Consider the following 19,250-nt stretch of genomic DNA (forward strand, 5'->3'; position numbering starts at 1 on the left):
AGTAGAGAGATGTTGGCAAAGTATAAATTTAGCAAGTCTGTAGCTGGCATTTTCAGTTTCTCATAGACTATTTTTTTCTAATCTCTTTTTGTTCTTGTGAATGTAACTATCAGGATCATGGATAGGCTTAAAATCCCCAAGCTGTGACAGCTTTCTCACTGGTAATTCTATAATAGCTGTGACTCCCTAATGGGATCTCATTCTTTTTCTAAGGATTTAGGTGAGTAGGGAAAGGATCACCCAAGAACACTGACCTACAGCATCCTCTTTTGGTACTAGTATTAGGGTTTTTTTTAAATGTTACTTATATCATTTTCTTAATACACCTGCATTTGTTCATAACAAGTTATTTTTATAAATGAACCTTCAATGCAAGAAAACATTCAAAGTTAGCATAAGCTTGAGATTATTATAGAAATCTCAAAAACATCATGACTCTGGTCTGTGGTATCATAAATATAAATATACTTTGAATCTTGTGTGTGTTTGTGTGTGTGTATACATTTGGCACATGCTATTGTGTGGTCAATACTTGTTGGAGGACGATATCTGATGGAATTTAATTCTCTGCATTAAGCATTAGACATTTGATCTTTCCCAGAATGAAAAGGTTCTAACCTTTACCCCTTACACCTTACTTAGGTTCTCCTAAGTGTCTGAGTATGATCATATTCTTTCAGGTTAAATTTTTTGAGGAGAGGGAGCAGGATATTCCTCTTAGTTCACATTTGGTTAAAAAAAAAAAAGGAAAGCACAGAGAGAGATCTAACTACTAAGCCCTCCTATTGTAGCAAAATGTCTCATTCCTTTAAAAGGCCAAAGAGATGTTTTTGTAAGCAGTGGTGAGGGAAAATATGACGAACTTCCAGAGTGCCAAGAATAGAGGGCAAGCCTCTCCTGTATACTCTGCACACGGTCAATGCACTCAAACTGGTTTCGTCCTGGGGACTAAGTCTCTGCTCCGGAGAGGCACTGAAAAAAAGAATTTTAACTTATTCATGTCACTAATTTCATTGAAGTACTAACCCTACATTTCTGGATGTCTGCCTGACTATTGGGAAATTACTTTTAAAAATCTTCACTGGTTTCCCAGTGTTAACTGAAAAAACTCTACACTTAGCATTTATCTTAGCATTCAAGCCCATCCTTGATGCCAACCCACCCTTCGAGCCTTCCTGCCTTTGCTTCTGTCAGAATGACATATTTGGTACTCTCTGTACATACCTCATGCCTTTCTGGCCCTGCCTTTTTGTCCATGCTATTCTTTCAATGCCTCCCTCTTATTTCTCCTTCTATTTCAAGACAACTCCAGTTGTAGCTCCTCCATGAAGCCCTCTCCATCACACTAACCAGAAATAATCCCTCCCTCCTTTGAACTCCTGGAGCACTTTGTTTCCATTTTTATTGGATAAAGTTGTGCCTTGGTTATGTTCATGCCCTTTCTCCCTTACCAGAATGCACACTGCTTCAAGACAGGGACCTGCAGTGCCTTTCCCATTGCCTTGCACAAAGTAGACACTCAATAAATATCTGATTAATAGATGAATGAATGGCTACACCACCAGGACATGCCAAGTTCATTGGCTACTTTTTTTTTCTTTTAAAGATATTTCCAACATGCTTATTTCATTGTTTTCTAATATTGATTTTTTTCTCCCTGACAGTCATCAATTAACTGGGACAGAAGGATTAGCATTGCCTCATCCCTCCCAAGCGACTTCGCTAGTCCTGCAGATGAGCTACCTCCAACACGTATTAAGGAAAGCCACATTTTGGAAGGGCTAAGGAAGCTGCAGAAACGAAAAGTATTGCTTGAACCACCTTCTATAATAACCAAATGGGGTTATAAAGATTGTATGAACTCAAATGAAGGAATCTATTCCCCAGGGATTCAATGTGGCAGCCATAAGGAGCATCCTCATTGTACACCAACAGAAACAGGAAGCGCAGGCAAAAAGCACACAGAGGCATTCACTTATGACTCTGATTGCCATGATGATGCTGACGATGAAGCTTCCTCTTTAGCCTTGCTTCATGAAATCCCAAGCAAAGACCACAGGCTACACTGCAACAAGTTAACTCACAGTGTTTCTGACAGTCTATTTGGTTGGGAGTCTGGTGGGAAAAACTTTTCAGAAAATACTTCCTCTGCTGATTTCAAGGAAAAACCCGAGAAATTGACCAATTTTGATAGCAACTGCCTATCAGAGGGAGAGTTATGCCCAAACACACAGTTGCAACAAGAAAAAGACCTGCCTGGTCTAGGCCATATGGACCTTAATCTACAGCTTTCTGATACTGATGACTATGAAACCCTTGATGAATTACATATAGAAAGCAGTGATGAGAAAAGTCCTTCTGACTTGTTGGTTACTCCTGGTAGTCAGACCTTTGACATCCTGATGGGGCATGGAAAATCTCAACTTGTGTCTTCCAGTAAAGAGGAAAAACGAATGCCTATTCCCTCAGATAGCAGGCCAAAGACATTTAGTTTCATTAAACAACAGAGGGTCATCAAAAAGACTTCCTCTGAAGAATGTATTACTGTAATATTTGATGCCGAGGATGGGGAGCCTATTGAATTCAGCTCACATCAGACTGGAGTTGTCACTGTTACTAGAAATGAAATTTCAATCAACCAAGCTCCAACTGGGCCCAATGCAGAATACACTGAACTCTTACCTCAGGGAATCACTAATTTGCAGCTAGGAATGAATGCAAGAGACTACACCGTTTTAAAGGCACCTGAAGATGAAAGAGACAAAAGAACTCACAAAGATCTCATTGGGACTGGAAATACAGGTGTTCTTGCGATGCCCACAGAGTCTTTAAGCCCAGGAAGATCAATACTAGAAAATACTCAGCGACAAAAGGAAGCTAAATCCACACACAACATAACATACCGAAGCAATTCTGTGTCTTCCGTGTCCATGGGTATGAGCCACAAACAAAATCTGACTAAAATACCGAGCAGGGGGAAGTCTTTGCCTCAGAAATCAAAGGTAACAGATCCTGATGATGTATCTGTACTTTCACCTCCTGGCTTCATGGCCCTAGAAAAATCACCAGCCTTACCTCCTGTAAAACTCTCCAGGTTCCAAAAAGCCCAGAGCCCAGTACATCATTTGCATCTACAGCCTGACTCCCATATCCCCAAACAGCCAAAGCTGCTTCCTCACAGCTTAAAAAATCCTGTCAAGAGTGACTGGGCCAAGGGTTCTAAGAGTTCTCTACTATTGCCAAGACCCCTCATTGAACCCACTGACTATGGGGAGCCTCCAACCAAGGAAAAGCACTATAATAACTTGGGACCAGAAGAAATGGTCAAATCACCTTCTCCCCCTCCCCCTCCAGGCAGGTCAGCTTCACTGCTGATCAGACCTAATTATGAACATTCACCACCTTTACCCAGCAAGCCAGGAGCCAGTGTCCCTAGTGAAATGGCAAAGACCGCACTAAAGTCCTCTCCACTGAAAGCATCCCCAAGTGCTATCATTTCTTCTAGTCAGGCTGTGCCTGAAGTCCAGGGCAAAAAGTCAGTCATGGCACTCAAAAAGCCTGACTTCTCTCACCCCTCATCTAATGAAGAAAAAATAGTCCAAAGCAGAAGTACAAGTCAACTATCTTCTGGTACATTTGCTATGATTGGTCCAGGCCCTCCAAAAGTTTCTCCTAAGAGAGGTTCTACAAAAGTCTCCAGTCACCAAGCTTCTGGAAATAATCAAGGACTTTCTGACACAGGCTTACAGACTACCAAGAATATTCCTCTAGGCTGTGGGCCGCTAGAAATGCCTTCTTCAAAAAGCTCATCTCCAGGAAGGAGAGGACAATACACTGACGGTCTTTCCAAATCACCGAAGTCTTACCCTGTTAGTGGGAATGAATCAGTGTCACCTCAGGTTAATAGTCCCTCATCATCCCCATCGTCTAAAATTCATGAGACTATAAACAACATCCAAGGTACTCATGACAAAGGACTGAAGACCCGTCTCCCTGTGGGACTCAAAGTACTTGTAAAATCCCCTCAACTGCTCAGGAAGAGTTCCACTGTGCCAGGGAAACAGGAAAAGGAGAGTATAAATGCGGCTTCCAAATGCTGTGCCATAGCAAGCAAGTCCAAGCCAGAAGAATCCTTGGATCTAACAAGAATTGTTACAAGTGGTGAACTGAATGTGTCAATGGTGGAGTTAGATGTGAAAAGCAGTTTTGCTTCAGACCTTGCCGCAGAGAGCACCCTTCCACAGTCACCGGAGAACTGCCACATAGAGGCTGACAGGGGAGACGTATTAGAAAACAGATTTATGAAGAGGTCCACCTCTTCCAGCAAGCCACACTTAAAACCAGCTCTAGGAATGAATGGGGCCAAAGCTCGGAGTCAAAGTTTCAGTGTTCACTCTGGAGAAAAGCCTTCTACTGCTGCCTCTGAAGGGCCTGGTAAAGTACGGACTCAAATCATTACCAATACAACTGACAGAGGCAATTCTCTCACACGCCAGAACTCTGCTACTGATGGATTCACAAACAAGACAGCTTCAGGGTCAATCACAGACAACCTTTCAATATCTGCTAAGCCATTGGAGGATTCCTATTCTCGGCAAGGATCTCATGGAAGTATAAACAGCTCCAGCAGCCTGCATGGTAGTCCAAGCAAATTGCCTTTCAGGGTTTCTCCCAAAACGGAAGAGATTCACAATGTATCCAGGGTTGAAACTCACAGGTCACCTTCTCAGGGAGGCTGCCCAATCATAGCTATGCCTGAGGAACAAGGCAATGGCCCTTACAGATGCCTCCCATCCCCATCATCACCCAGTCATCTGTTAGATCAGGCAACTTCCCTTCAAAGTCCAAGAAGGATTCAGTGCCTAGGTCATCTTGAAGCAAGCAGTGCACGCAAGCAAGAAATCCCTGGGAAGCCATCAGACACCTCTGAAATGGGAGATTTAAGCCAAGACGCTCCTGTCACACCTACAATAGAAGAAAAAGTCATGCTCTGCATTCAGGAAAATGTAGAAAAGGGCCAAGTGCAAACTAAGTCTCCCACTATGGAGGCCAAACAAAAGACAGGGCCCTCCATTGCCAGCTGGTTTGGTTTTCGAAGGAGTAAACTCCCAGCTCTGAGTGGCAGAAAAATGGACATCTCCAAAACTAAAGTGGAAAAGAAAGATACAAAGAGTTTGGGATTTGGAAACAAACAGCAAAAAATAGAGAAAAAGAAAGACAAAAAGAAGCCTGAACTACAATGCCAGACAGAAAATGAATTCAACAGGAAAACAGAGACAGGAGATGTTCCAGACAGTGTCTTAAAAAGCAAAAGGAATATGAGAACTCCACAAGACATTCATGTCCAAATGAAGTTTGAACAGAAGAATAGACTCAGTCCTGCCACATGTTCAACAAAAGACACCTTTATGAAAGAACTTTTAAACAGGTAACTCATTGATCTTCACCATGTTTATTTTATTTTATTATTCTGGAAAAGAGGCTTCTGGGGTGATAAATGCAATGTTTCCTCGACAGAAATCCATAGTAGCAGTCTTTTATACATTAGCAAGAATTTAAAATTAAAAAAAAATGTTAGCAATAAAATGATAATTTGGTCCATGTTACTTTGTTAACCAAACCAATGATCTTTGAAATTAAAGAATGGTAAGTTTTATCAAAGTCGATAGAAATTCAACCTACCCCAAGAACCATGAATGTACGCGTATGGCATGAAATGGAAGACAATTATGCATACGTTTTTTATGTATGCCGATCTTATTGATTGTAAACCAGAAAACATATACTTAGTAACTTTCCAAAAGTAATTACAATTTCCTACTAACCTTAGGCCAGAGGGGTTTGGCCGTGGCGGGGGGGGGGGGGGGGGGGGGGGGGGGGGGGGGCGGAGGGGGGTTGGCACTTAACAATAACCATATATTGTTTTCCATTTGCCTCCTTAGCAATTTTTATCATAAAAAATAGTATTCAATGGGAAAAACTAAATTAATCTACTACCTGAAACTGTAAGCCTCAGATTTCGTGAGAACTGGTTTGCAATATTTATCCTACAAAGGTATAGAAACAAAAAGGTACAGAAAGTTTGTTTTAAACACTAAAGAAACGGGTAAAGTAGTGTGATTGAAGAAAGGCAATGTGATTTATCAGAAGAATCACTTTCTACCTGCAGAGTTGATAAGAAAGCAGCACAACAGACAGAAAGTGGATCAAATAATGTTTCCTACAGGAGTGTGTCTAAGGGCAACTCCCAAGGCTCCACTCTTCCCAGCAACTCTATCAGCACTCAAGGAAACCACAAGAAAAACACCAAAACCAAAGCTGATATGGAAACATCGAGTGAAACCCTGGTAAGTTACTTCACATCAGCCTGATTGTATTTCCGTATTCTGAGCTAGGATAGGGCCTTTCCATTCAAGTAGGCAAATAGCACGGTAGCCATTCGATCACACAAATATAGTTAAGAGATTGGGAGTGGAAGGAAAGGAGGGAAAGAGGGATGAGAATCAGTACAAGAAGCTGGCAGTTTGATTATGGACTGGGCAATGCTGCCACTTGTAATGATCTTCCAGTTTCTCCTGGTGAGGACTTTCTCCAACTGCATATGCAAAATGATGGCATAATCACAGTGTGTTCCCATCAAAAGACACCGATGTACTTTCCTAAAATTATACCCTTGTGCTGGAAATTCTTATGTTGATCATCTCCACCATCAAAAATGCAAGAAGGAGCAAATTTGGTTGGAGAAGTGGAACTGATGAATATTAGCTATGGTTGATGTCTTGGGGGTGCATGTTGTATCTTTTTTAGGACTCATGTATGCCAATTCAAGCCACTCCAAGCTGGAGGTGCTATAAAATTTGAGGAGGACTGTTTGGAACTTAGTTGTAGACATCATTTTTATCTCTTACCATTGAAATGAAACTATCAATGCATAGTTTCCCTAAAAGAAAGCCATGTATATCTTCCCAGGGTGTGTTAACTTTAACCAGTATTTATATTTTAAATTGCATTTGTATCCACATCCTATCCCCATGGTCTTTTCCACTCAAATAATTGATTTTGTCCTATTCATTTGCTCTTCATGAAGGATTTGCAGCATTTCTACAAAAATTCTGCTTTTTATTGAAGGAATATATCCATAACTTTTTTATTCTTATAAAAAAAGGCTATAAAAAATATGGCAGTTGCTACCATTTTCTGAGAGAAAATTTGAAATATGAAGCAATTATGCATTTCTTTGGGAGATATTTCAAGGGAGGAGAATGTTTCAGGCATAATCATAATGGAAATTGGAAAACCTATTAGCTTCATTATTGATGTTTAGAGTTCTTAAGGTTAAAGTACCACAGCCATGCTTAAAGTTTAAGCAAATGCACATTTTTATTTTTCATTCAAATAACTATCTTGACTCAAGGCAGATACAAGGTCATTTTTCAAGCTCTCAGAAACAGTATGCAGACTGTGTACTTTGCAAAACTTTTTTTTTTCTTTGCTCCTGGCTTGCATAGTATCATCTCTTCTTTGAAAATGTAGATGTCCCCTGCATTATAAAACTACAAATTATAAGCGTATCTAAGGCTGCCCTTGTAGTGTCACTGAAAGGAAAAAAAGAGAGAATGAAAGTCTGGAAATGTGCAATATGCCAGAAATTCAATCCAGCTGATCTAAAACTTTGATAGCACAGTGGAGCCCTTATCAGAGCCACTCAATTTAACTATGCCCCATTTAATATGGTTCTGACAGCTTAGGGTATATCTTCACTGTACAGAAGTACAAGAAAGAAAAAAAAAGACACAAAAAATCCCTGTACTTTGCTTCTACAATTTCATCTTTACTCTCTTATTACTTCCTAATGCTGAAGTAATTTGCCATGCTTTTTGTCTCTCCCCCATACAGTCTTTCTCAGGATAACAATAAGAGTCATTTAGACCTCTTAGAATATCTTTAAGAAGCAGCACACTTATTTTTCCTGTGAAGTACCTAGATTACTGGAAGTATACATAAATGATAGGGATGTTAATTTTTTTAAGTTAGCTATTAAGTGCAAATTAATCACGTAGGGAAGCTTTTCCATACATAGTAGATGAAATAACTTTGTTAAGCTGAATACCAAACTATCTAGTTTCTTTCTGAAGGTAAATTACATTTTTTAAAAATTATCTCTTTAAGCCTTAGCGTGATAATCCATGGAAAGTATTCATTTCCAAGAGAAGTAATGGTTGTTTTCACCTGAACTAGTGGTAGAACAATAGTGAAAACCTGTTGTACATTTTGAGTATGTTTACAGATAAATTGTGAAGTAGCACCTCACAGCCAAGCGGTATGGCAGAGTTGCAAAACACTGGAAGAAGAGCCAGGAAACCTGGGTTGCAACTCTAATTTAGCCACTAACTTGCTGTGTGACTTGGAAGGAGTCGGTCATTTAATCTCCCTAGGAATCATTTTCCTTATCCATACAGTGAGGAAGTTGGACTAATCACCAAAGTCCCTTCTACTTCTGCTATTCTTGGAGGCAGTGTCCTTTAGTGGAGGGAGATAAAAGCAGTAGGAAGATAACTGGTTTTAACAACAGATGACCTGAGCTTATGTAGTCACTTAGCTCTCTGTCTGTTTCCTCATCTCTAAAATGGAGACAATTATACTTGTACCATTTACTTCATCAGGCCACTAAAAAAGCACTTTAGGCTTTTTAAAAGTGCTTTGTAAACATGAGTAATGATCAGTCAATCCAAAAACATTTATTAAGCTGCTATTATGTTCTGGGCAGGTGGGGGTGCAGTGAATAGAGTATTGAGCTTGGAATCAGGAAGACTTGTCTACTTGAGTTCGAATCTGGCATCAGACACTAGCTGTGTGACTCTGGCCAAGTCACTTAACCCTTTTTGCCTCAGTTTCCTCATCTGGAAGATGAGCTGGAGGAGGAAATAGCAAACCACTCCAGTATCTTTGCCAAGAAAACCCCAAATGGGGTCATGAAGAGTCAGATGCATCTGAAAATGACTGATAAAAATGACCCATAATTTCAGGAATTATGTTAAGCACTGAGCACACAGACAAAAATAAGAGTGCCTGCCCTCAAAAAGTTTACATTATATGACAATGATTCTACTTCAATACTAAGTTCAGGGAATAATAGTAATAATAATAATATCAATCAATTGTATAATGCTTTAAACATAATGATTTTAATATAATTATAATACAATACAATAATAATATAATGTTTTTATCTCATTTTATTCTCATAATAACTCTGGGAAGTAGGTGCTACTAAAGGAGAAAACTGTGACAGAGAGGTTAAGTAACTTGTGAAGAGTCACACAGTTAGTAAGTTATGGAGGCAAGATTTTTACTCAGATCTTCCTAACTTTATCATAAGTTCCCAAAATGGGCAATACCACCCCCTGGGGGCTCTGGAAAAATGGTGGGCAATAGTAGTCTTGGGTGTACTTGGGGGCATTGAATAAAAATAAGGGGGTGGTAGAAGCATAAGAAAAGAAGAAAAGATAAGAAAATTTTGAAAAACCATTCATACATTTCATCTGTTGTGTAAAAGAGTTAAAGTTGTAATGATTACATTATTTTACAAATAAACACACAAAATGTAAGTTATAACCCATCAGGAGTCAAGTCCCCCAACAGGTCTTAACAAGCAAGTATTGGCAGGTGAGTGTGTCACACATTGTTGGGAAGTTCAGAATGCATCAGTAAGAATATGTACTTGTTTACAATATGATACTATTTGGTTACATGACCAAGTATTGCATCATCAAAATTTCAGTACAGGGAAAAAAAATCCCACAAATTTGCAATAAATTATTAAATTTGAGATGCCAGTTTTAAAAATATATATGTATTTTGAAATGGCACAAATTTAAAAGAAAACATTAAAGGGTTAAAGAAAGTAGATTTCCAGGGGGACACTGAGTAATTTTTTTTTTGAAAAGGGGGCAGTAGGTGAGATAAGTTTGGAAACCTCTACTCTAGATTTAGTACTCTATCCATGGAACAACCAAGTTGCCTCAGTTTGAGAGATTTAATTTGGATAGTCTTATTTTCAAAAATTTAAGGAGAGTTTGATATCTGCTTATTTAAAATTTTAAAGCATGATACAGAGAATTTGTCATAATGCTTTTTGCTTGAAAGCTCCAATTTATACCATTCGTACTTCAATTTAAAAATCTAATGACTCATCTTTAATTAAGACAGCAAAAAAGCAACATAGTATAATAAAGAGGACTGAATTTGAAGTCCTGAGGATCTGTATTTGAATATTCTAGCTCTGCTGCTTCCTGCCTGTGTTACCTTGGATAAGCCATTTAAACTCTCCAAACCTCAGTTTCTCCATCTATATAGTGAAGGAGATGGTGTAAATGATACGTAAGTTCCCTCAAAACCCAAATCCTATGATAAAAAACCATAAACTAAGATGTATGGCCCCTACCTTAAAAGAAGCTTGCATCATTTCAGTTCATCTTTTTGTCTATGTTATTAGTGCTGAAAGATTATTTCCAAGTATATTACAGACACCTGCATGTAGCAAGCCTTTATAGAGATAGGTAATAGTAAGTCCATTTTCAACATTACTAGACATGTGTTAAAGAATATACAAAAGGTCCTTAATGCTTTGCAGAACTGAATCCTTTTCTCTTTCAGGGTGGTAATTAAAGGATTATGTCTTCATCATGCTATCACTTACCCACCACTTAACTCTAATTTTTATATAATTTATGCAAAGGTTGTGTTGCTTCATACTTTTATTTAAATTATATAAAATTAGAAGTCTTTTTAAGAGGAAAAGAGTAGTATTCTCTTGATGAGTTATACCAGAATCATGGGTTAAAGCTGGAATGGACCTGAGGCCATCAAATCCAACCTCTTCATTTTACAAATGAGGAAACTGAGGCTGAGAGAGCTTAAATAATTTATCAAGAGTCAAACAAATAGTAAGTACGAGCATTAAGTAAATAAGTCAGAGATTTGTGTACATTGTTATGAAGCCAGTCATGTCTTCTTGTAAATTTCAAAATGTTTCAGAAAAATAAAAGTCTGGAGGAAAATTATCCCAAGCTCCTATCCGAACCACCATTGGCCAAGAACTTAGGTGATTGATAGCTATGGGGGGATATGCATACATATATATGCATGCATATCTACATATGCAGTGTACTCATATATAAATACATCTATCATACAAGAGAAGAAAGTCATTTTATTATCTCTTTTTTGATTCAAATGATGTATAGTTTCCTTTGCTCACTGATATTCTGTACTCTGAAAAGAAAAAGTGCTAATAAAAAGGCAAAAAAGAGCCATCCCATGAGGATAGTGCTGCCCAGATAAAATAATAGAACTGTGACAACAATTGCCCATCAATCTCCTCTTATTAAGTCCTGCAAAATATTGTCACTCCAACATTCTCAAAGTGAAAGATGAAGTTCTTAATGCTTTTTTGACACTAATCATAATCATGCATATTTTGCCCTTCATAATCCATAAGAAATGGGTTTCTAAATAAATTAAAAGGCAATGACTCCCAAATTGTTTTCTTCTCTTTCAAGGATATCTCACAATCTAAGATGTTTTATTTCTCCTTCCTTCTAAATGGACTTATAAATATAATGTGGCTTTGGAGGAAGCTCTTAAATTTATGGGAATTCAAAGAGGAAATATATAATGAATCCAGCAAAAAAAATTTTATAGAGAGACTTCATCCAAAGAATTATCAATTCATTCATTAGTTCATTGAACATTTATTAAGCTTCTCCTATTTAAAAGGCATGATAGTAGGTCTGGAATTGACATGGTCACTGTGTTCATGGTTCTCACAGTGAGGAGAGTCAGTAAGACATGTAAATAGATTAATATAAAAACAACTGAGAAAGTAAATATATTAGAAGTCCTATGGTGCAGACGGGAGAACTCTGTAGTTGGGATCAGAAGGTATCAGTCTAGTCTACTGCTTGATTATTACTGACAATGGGCAAGTCACTTAATCTCTCTCAACCTCAAGTTCCACATCTAGGAAATGAAGACAGTAATATTTGTTCTATATAACTTTTGATCTTGTAAGAACTAAGTGGGATCACGGATGGATATAAACTGCTTTATAAAATTATGTTATATGATATGGGGTAAAGACTAGTACTACTCATTCAAATAATGAGTACTTTACTGGTGTTCTATACTCTGAAAAAAAGGACCATCCAATGATCATGGTATCTCCTAGACAAAATAACATAAAACTGTGAAAATATTTACACATGGTTCTCTTATTAAATCCTGCACAGTTATCATTTCAACATTCTCTGTAAAAGATAGACCTCTTAATGCTATTTTGACACTAATAATTATCATGTATCCTGCATGTCAGTGGCACAAACTAGGACTTCTCTAAAGGACATCTTTGGATATCCTAGAACCTCCCTTAGAAAAATACTGGTTTCTAACATCAACAGCCAAAAGGAACACTGGCAAATACTATTCCCGATTATGTGGGTGCTATTTGACTCCTACCCCTTATCATATTTAAAAATATTACTGATTGTACTTTCTGTCTGTGCTTAAGAGTACGGGGCTAGGGAAATATCATTTTGAGATCCATAGTCCTCTTTGAGCTCTCCTTGGATTTGTGCCCTAGTCAGTATTCTCTAAGCTTATCTCCACTCATATTGACCCCACTATGCACTAGCATCCAATCTTACCCCCAGATTCAAATGCTGAAAATAATCCTTGACAATTCTCTTTCCCTCATCCTCCACTCACAGAGTCAACTCACTTATTCAGGTCCTTATTACCTCCTGTCTAGTACACTGTATACACGAAGAGACTTCTTTGTTGGTCCCTTCTTCCAAACTCTTCTCCATTCCGTCCTCTGTACAGCTGCCAAAATAATCTTTACAAGAGACAGGTCTGATCATGTCATTCCCTAGATCAAATGCTTTCAGGCTTCCCATGCCATTGCCAATAAGAAAATACAAGTTTCTTACCCTAGCATTTAACAAACACCACTACTTATCTCCAGTCTGCCTTTCCAGTTTTAATAAATGCCATTTCTCTTCATGAATTCTCCATTCCTACCAAAAAAGCTACTGTTGTTGTTTTTCAGTTGTGCCCAACTCTTCATGACCCCATTTGGGGTTTTCTTGGGCAAAGATGCTGGACTGGTTTGCCATTTCCTCTTCTGGCTCATTTTTATAGATGAGGAAACTGAGGCAAACAGGGTTAAGTGACTTGCTAGTAAATATCTGAGGACAGATTTGAACTCAGGAAGATGAGTCTTTCTGACTTCAGGCCTGGCATTTTATCCACTGCACCACCTAGCTGCCCTGAAAGTATTTGTTGTTCAATCACATCCAACTCTTTGTGACCCCATAGACCATACTGCCCTTGGGATTTTCTTGGCAAAGATACTGGAGTGGTTTGCCATTTCCTCTTCCAGTGGGTTAAAATGACTTGCCCAGGGTCACACAGCTCACAAGTTTGAGGCCAGGATTTGAACTCAGGTCTTTCTGACTCCAGGCCCAGCACTCTCTACACTGAGCCCCTAGCTGCTAAAAAAACTGCTAATGACTCCCCAAAATTTATAGTCTATGTATCACCTCCATGCGTTTGTACAAGCTATTCCCTAACAAACAAAAATCCTTTATTGAGCATTATACTACGTGCCAGATACTGTTCTGTGTTGGAGATGCCAAAAAAAACCGCAGAACAAACAAACCAACAAAAAAATTCTCTGCCCTCAATGAGCTTACCTGATAACATTCCAGGTGACTCTTCTCAGAATCCTTGACTTCGTGATAAGCTCAACTGAAAGGGATACTTCCTCCAGGAAGATTTCTCTCAACCTTCCCTTGCCCTACCAGGAGTTGGTATTCTCTTTCTCCTCGATGTTCTTTGTATTATTTTTATTATGTACCTTAATTTATTACGTCCACTAGAATGTAAGTCCCTTCAGAGCAGAAATGCTTTTGATTTTGTCTTTGTATCCTCAGTGTTTAGCATTGTGACTCGTGCATAGTAGGCCTTCGTCAATACTTGTTTTCTTGAGTTGTTATTTACAGTAGCTACTTAACCCCAAGCTGGCTCCCACTCCCCACTCAGCATGATCCCTGCAACCTCCCTATGATCCGGGTGATCTCATCCAGAGCCTGTTCATGAATGCCAACTAATTTTAATTTCAGTTTATGAATAATATAATTAGTAAAGGGAATCTGCTGCCAAAATAAATTATAGCTGTCATCCATAGCCAATTAAAAAAAATTTTTTAATTATCTACTTCTTTCTACTTAGGCCTATTAGCATGAATACGTCAGGTTGACTGAAGGAGTCTCATGTACCAGTTATATGTCATTTCACTTGTCTAACATTTCCCCCCTATTTCTTATTTCTCATAATTCATCATTAGTACTGAATCTCTTCTGTAGGGACCAAATATGCCATGTTATCCATGGGATGTTTGGAGACTTAGTGATTATAAGCCTTGTCCTTCAGCCCTGTTTCTATGATAAATTAGCCAGGGCTAACTACAAGTAGTTGGGCCAATATAAAAAGTATCTGACTGGGTTAGGATGGTTATGGCATCCTAGCTCTTTTGTGTGCCCGCTCAGCTCTAAAAGGCTTTAAGTCAGTTGAAGGGAAAGGACTAGCCTCAGTTTGCAAGCAAAACAGAACATCATAGCTAACCTGAAACTAGAGTTTGTCAGCTCCTGGAAAGCTGTTTGAAATCCTGACTAGCACAGTATAATAAAGGCATCACGGAACTGGAGAGGGTCTAAATCCCCCACAAAAACTAAGCCCCTGTAAACACAACTTCACCTTCAGGGGTGGAGTGCTTCTTTAGGGCTACAGACTAGAAAGTTTAGGTGCAGAGAGGAGTCATACAGAAAGGACTTGACTGAGAGTCAGATCATGGGTTTCTAGCCTCCTAATTTATTTTTTTTAAAAAAAAACCTATTTGGAATATATTAAGAATTTCAATCAGTAGTAATTCTTTGGGTAATAAGTTCCACTTACTACTTGCATTATAATTCAGTTGAAGACTTCATTGACCGTTTATTAAGAACCTATCATAGTGCTAGGTACTGGCTAGACAGATGAACAGTGTGATCCCTGCCCTCAAACACTTCACAATCTAATCGGTAAAATACATCATGTGCACAAATATATGTAATGCAAGGCAGAATGTAATTGAGGGCAAAAGGAAGCAAGAAAAAATTGCTCTTTAGAAAAATTGTGGAGGGAGACCAAGTAAGGCTTCATGAAATTGATATCATCAGAGCAGTCTTTAATTAAGAAAAGAATTTAGAAAGTTTAGATGAAGGAGTACATTCCAGGCATTGAGACTGACCTGTGTGGGCCACTGCTGGGTCTTCTTCTAACTTCCTGTGTGACCTTAAACAATTTCCTTAATATCCTTATACTTTATTTCCCTTGTCAGTAATATGAAGTGATTGAACTAGATTATTTCTAAGGTCTCTTCTAGCTCTTAAAAAAATCTCTGCGGCTTCACATTCTATTATTCTTTGGTTTGGAAAGATGAAGAGAAAGTGATTGTGACTGACAATAAGTAAAGGAATGGGGCAAATATGGACTTGTTCCCGTTTTAGAATTGGGGGACATCCCTTTGAGACTGAAAAGAGTAAATTTAGGATAATTAAAAGTATCATTGTTCATGATATCTCCCCCATCTGTCCCTTTCTCTTTGTTTAGGTTCCAAGCCTCCCCAGTTAAGGCACCCATCATATCTCATCTAGAATGTTGTAATAGTCTCCTCACTGCTCTTCCTGTCACCCGTATGGCTCCTTATTTCACACAGCTGCAAAAGAACGATCTTCCTAAGGTCCAGGTCTGACCTGTCTCCTCTACTCAAAAAAATCTTTGTGGCTGCCTTTTATATATATATATATAAATACAAACTCAAAAAAACAGCCGTTTGCAGCCCGCCACTTTCTGGTTCCAGCCTACATTTGCAGCCTTTTCCCCCAACTGTACTACTAATGGGTAATTGTTTGTCTATATATGTGTCATCTTCCCCACTCAAATGCAAACTTCTTGAGGTCAGGTACTGTTTCATATTCATCTTTGTACTCTTAGCACCAAACAGTACCTGGCACATAGTAGGTGCTAATAAATGATTACTTGGTCATAGGATCATAGATTTAGAGCTGGAAGGAACCATAGAGGCTTTCAAGTTCAATCCCACTCATTTTAACATAAACTAAAGCCTATAGTTACTTTGATAGCTTCTGAGGCTAGATCTGAACCTATATCTTTGTATCTACTACTCTGTATTTGTTGACTGATTGATCTTTTACTTCTATGCACTCACATAGACCTGCCCCAATGTCTGGAATGCACTCCTTCATCTAAATTTTCAGTTCTTTTCTTAATTAAAGACTCTGCTCTGGTGATGTCAGTTCCATGAAGCCTTAACTTGGTCTCCCTCCACAAATTTTCCCAAGAATAATTTTTTCTCGCTTGCTTTTGCCCTCAGTCACATTCTACCTTGCATTACATTTATTTGTGCCCATATTCTATTTCACCAATTAGATTGTGAAGTGTTTGAGGGCAGAGATCATGTTGCTCTTTATCTCTGTCTAGCCAGGGCCTAGCATAATGTCTTGCCATAATAGGTTCTTAATAAATGGTCAATGAATTCTTCAATTGAATTACAATGCAGATAGAAATTGAACTTATTACCCAAAGAAGAACTACTGATTAAAAATATCAATCTATTCCAAAAAGGTTTTTTATAAATCAGGAGGATAGATCAATAACAGAATCCTTATTAGAGGAAATTAGTATGTTTAAGGACACATCTCTAATTAGATTTAATGATTATTTTGACATCAGTGGAAAGACAATTGTGACTTTTCCTTGATTCTACAATGAGAAATAAATTGTCAGGCTAGAGGAAATACTGGTTTGACTTAGTAAGATAAATCCTATATTTTTATGATGTCTTCAGAGGTCACATCAGTGGAATTATTTCTTGTCCAATACAAATGTAGATTTGTATCACAAGAGGCAGAAGAGTCCCTATGTTGCCCTTTTCTTTTGGAGGTGCTAATAAGCAATGAAACATCCCCAAATCTAGTAATAGAGTAAGTGAGGTGAGGAAATGAAGGTACTGGCTCTCCATTCCCATATCAATTTGCATTACACAGGTTGGAGGTGGCAGAGTTAGAGATCTATTTCAATTTGGCATCTTTTGACAATCCACATTGGACCGATTAAGCGCCAATTACATTCTAATATTAAAACCATGGTCATAAAATGTAAATAATTAGTCTTATTCCATTAAATATGAGGAATGGGAGACAAAAAAAGCAGGAAGCTAAATTGAGCTCAAGGTCAGCATACATCTGCATGACTTTCTACAGTGCAAATATAAAATAATGGCTGCTTGGCATTCCACCCAAGTCCCAGAGCAAATCCAGTGGCAATTAAAGAACATATGTGCATAACTAGGATTCTTATTGCATTACCCATTTTATATTATTGCCATTGTCTTTCTAGTTGACCAGATGAAATGTCTTTTAATTAGAGCATTAAAAGTACTATCCAGAGTCCAAAAAAAAACCACCTTTGAATTCACGCTGAAGCTAAATGTAGACATGCAAAGTAAAATGAAGAATTTAAGTAATTATTTGGGTAATTAATTACCTCTCTCCCTTTCCCCACACCCTTTCTAATTATCTGGTTATTACAGGTAAAAGATTAGGGAGGGGTTTGTTTTTGCTTGAATTATCTAAATAATCAACTCAATTCTCCAGGTCATTGATCCCACATTGGGGTCACCTCATTGTTCTGTCCTAGAATGAATAAAACACAAAAATCTCCAAGACTCACACCAGTAGAGACCTGAATGTATTTCTTTATTCTTATTAAAATAAATTGTAGTGGAAGTCATTCCCTCCAGAGAAATTACACTTCCTTAAACCTTAATTTTTCTTGACAGCTCTGTGTTACAGACTTCATTAAAGGAACGAAAACCAAAGCTGTTACCTCCAAAGGTTTTTGTGGAATGATGTGCCCTATAAATTTTCACTTTCAAAACTAAGGTTATATGTCTGAAAATAATTTATTATAATTAAAAGTAGTAATGAATCCATTCAATGCAGTTAAGAAAACATACAATAGCTGTGGAAAACACCCTTTTGCTGAGAGTTGCTAAAGATAACAGGAAAAGAATGTTCTGTGTTTTCTTCTTTTTATAGATAAAAGAGGTCACTGAAAGCCTTCAAGAGGATGAAGATGACACCATTATGGAGAATGGAGGACATTCTCCATTTCAAAACCACATAATAGGTACCAATTAATATTTTCCTACTACTTTCACTATTGTGTCATTTGTCTATGCAATAGTTCCTACTTTTGAACTCAATAAATTCCTGGAGTCCAGGAGTCGATGTCTTAATGCAGCTCCTTTTAAGCAATCCCACCAGCACAGGCACTTTTACTTCATTTGCTTAGATAGCACTGGAGACCTTGAGGGGAAAAAGTAAAGGTGGTAAGATGTCAAGATCTTTATTAGGTCTTTATTAGGTAGTGTGGAATGGTCAAAGCAGCAGAATACCAAGTAGAGGAAAGTGTGAATTGCCAATAAAAAAGGAAGCAGAATGTATATGCTTCTCATCTAATATTTCCAATCATGTGCACTTGGAAGATTTCACCCAAGAAAAACTAACCATATGCTACATCAACATTTCACATTTGGACCCCAAGAAGAATCTGTCTAAAAGTAACCTCATTAAACATATAGGCTAGAAATTCATCATTTGGCCTTCCCAAATGGAAATTGATATATTTTGATATTAGAAAAAAAAACAGACTGAGAAGCAGCATGGTACAGTAGGTAGAAGGTCCCCCCCACTTAAGACAGAAATACCTGGATTCAAGTCTTGCCTTTGACACATACTGACTGTGTACTACCATGCAAGTTATTTAACCTCTCATAGCCTCCGGCAACTTTCTATGACTATCAAATACAGATAAATTGTGACTCTGCATCAGTGAACATAGTTTTTTATGTTAGGAATTTCTTCCACTAAATAAATCACAAGTCTGGACCAAAAGTGAATAAATAAAGCCCAGTGGATTAAAGCCATATTCCTCACCTTCTCCCCCACCCTCAAGGAAAAAAAAAAAAGTAAGCTTGGAGATAGGCTCCTATTGGTTTTGAAAATTCTCCAGCCCCACTGTCTTTCTCTCTGGTAAAAGTCTCATTATAAAAATCCACATTTCTT

General features: G+C 38.0%; 1 protein-coding gene across 1 annotated transcript in view; it reads left to right on the forward strand.

Moving 5' to 3' along the window:
- Positions 1-19,250, forward strand: part of LOC118837043 (nck-associated protein 5-like) — a 155,078-nt gene that overhangs the window by 21,393 nt on the left and 114,435 nt on the right. The window contains exons 4-6 of the mRNA XM_036744069.1: positions 1,665-5,428; positions 6,170-6,347; positions 18,222-18,312. Coding sequence (XP_036599964.1) covers positions 1,665-5,428; positions 6,170-6,347; positions 18,222-18,312 — 4,033 coding nt within the window. The remainder of the gene's footprint in view (positions 1-1,664; positions 5,429-6,169; positions 6,348-18,221; positions 18,313-19,250) is intronic.

The sequence above is a fragment of the Trichosurus vulpecula genome, chromosome 2 (genome assembly GCF_011100635.1).
Source record: "Trichosurus vulpecula isolate mTriVul1 chromosome 2, mTriVul1.pri, whole genome shotgun sequence".
In the NCBI taxonomy this organism is placed as follows: Eukaryota; Metazoa; Chordata; class Mammalia; order Diprotodontia; family Phalangeridae; genus Trichosurus; species Trichosurus vulpecula.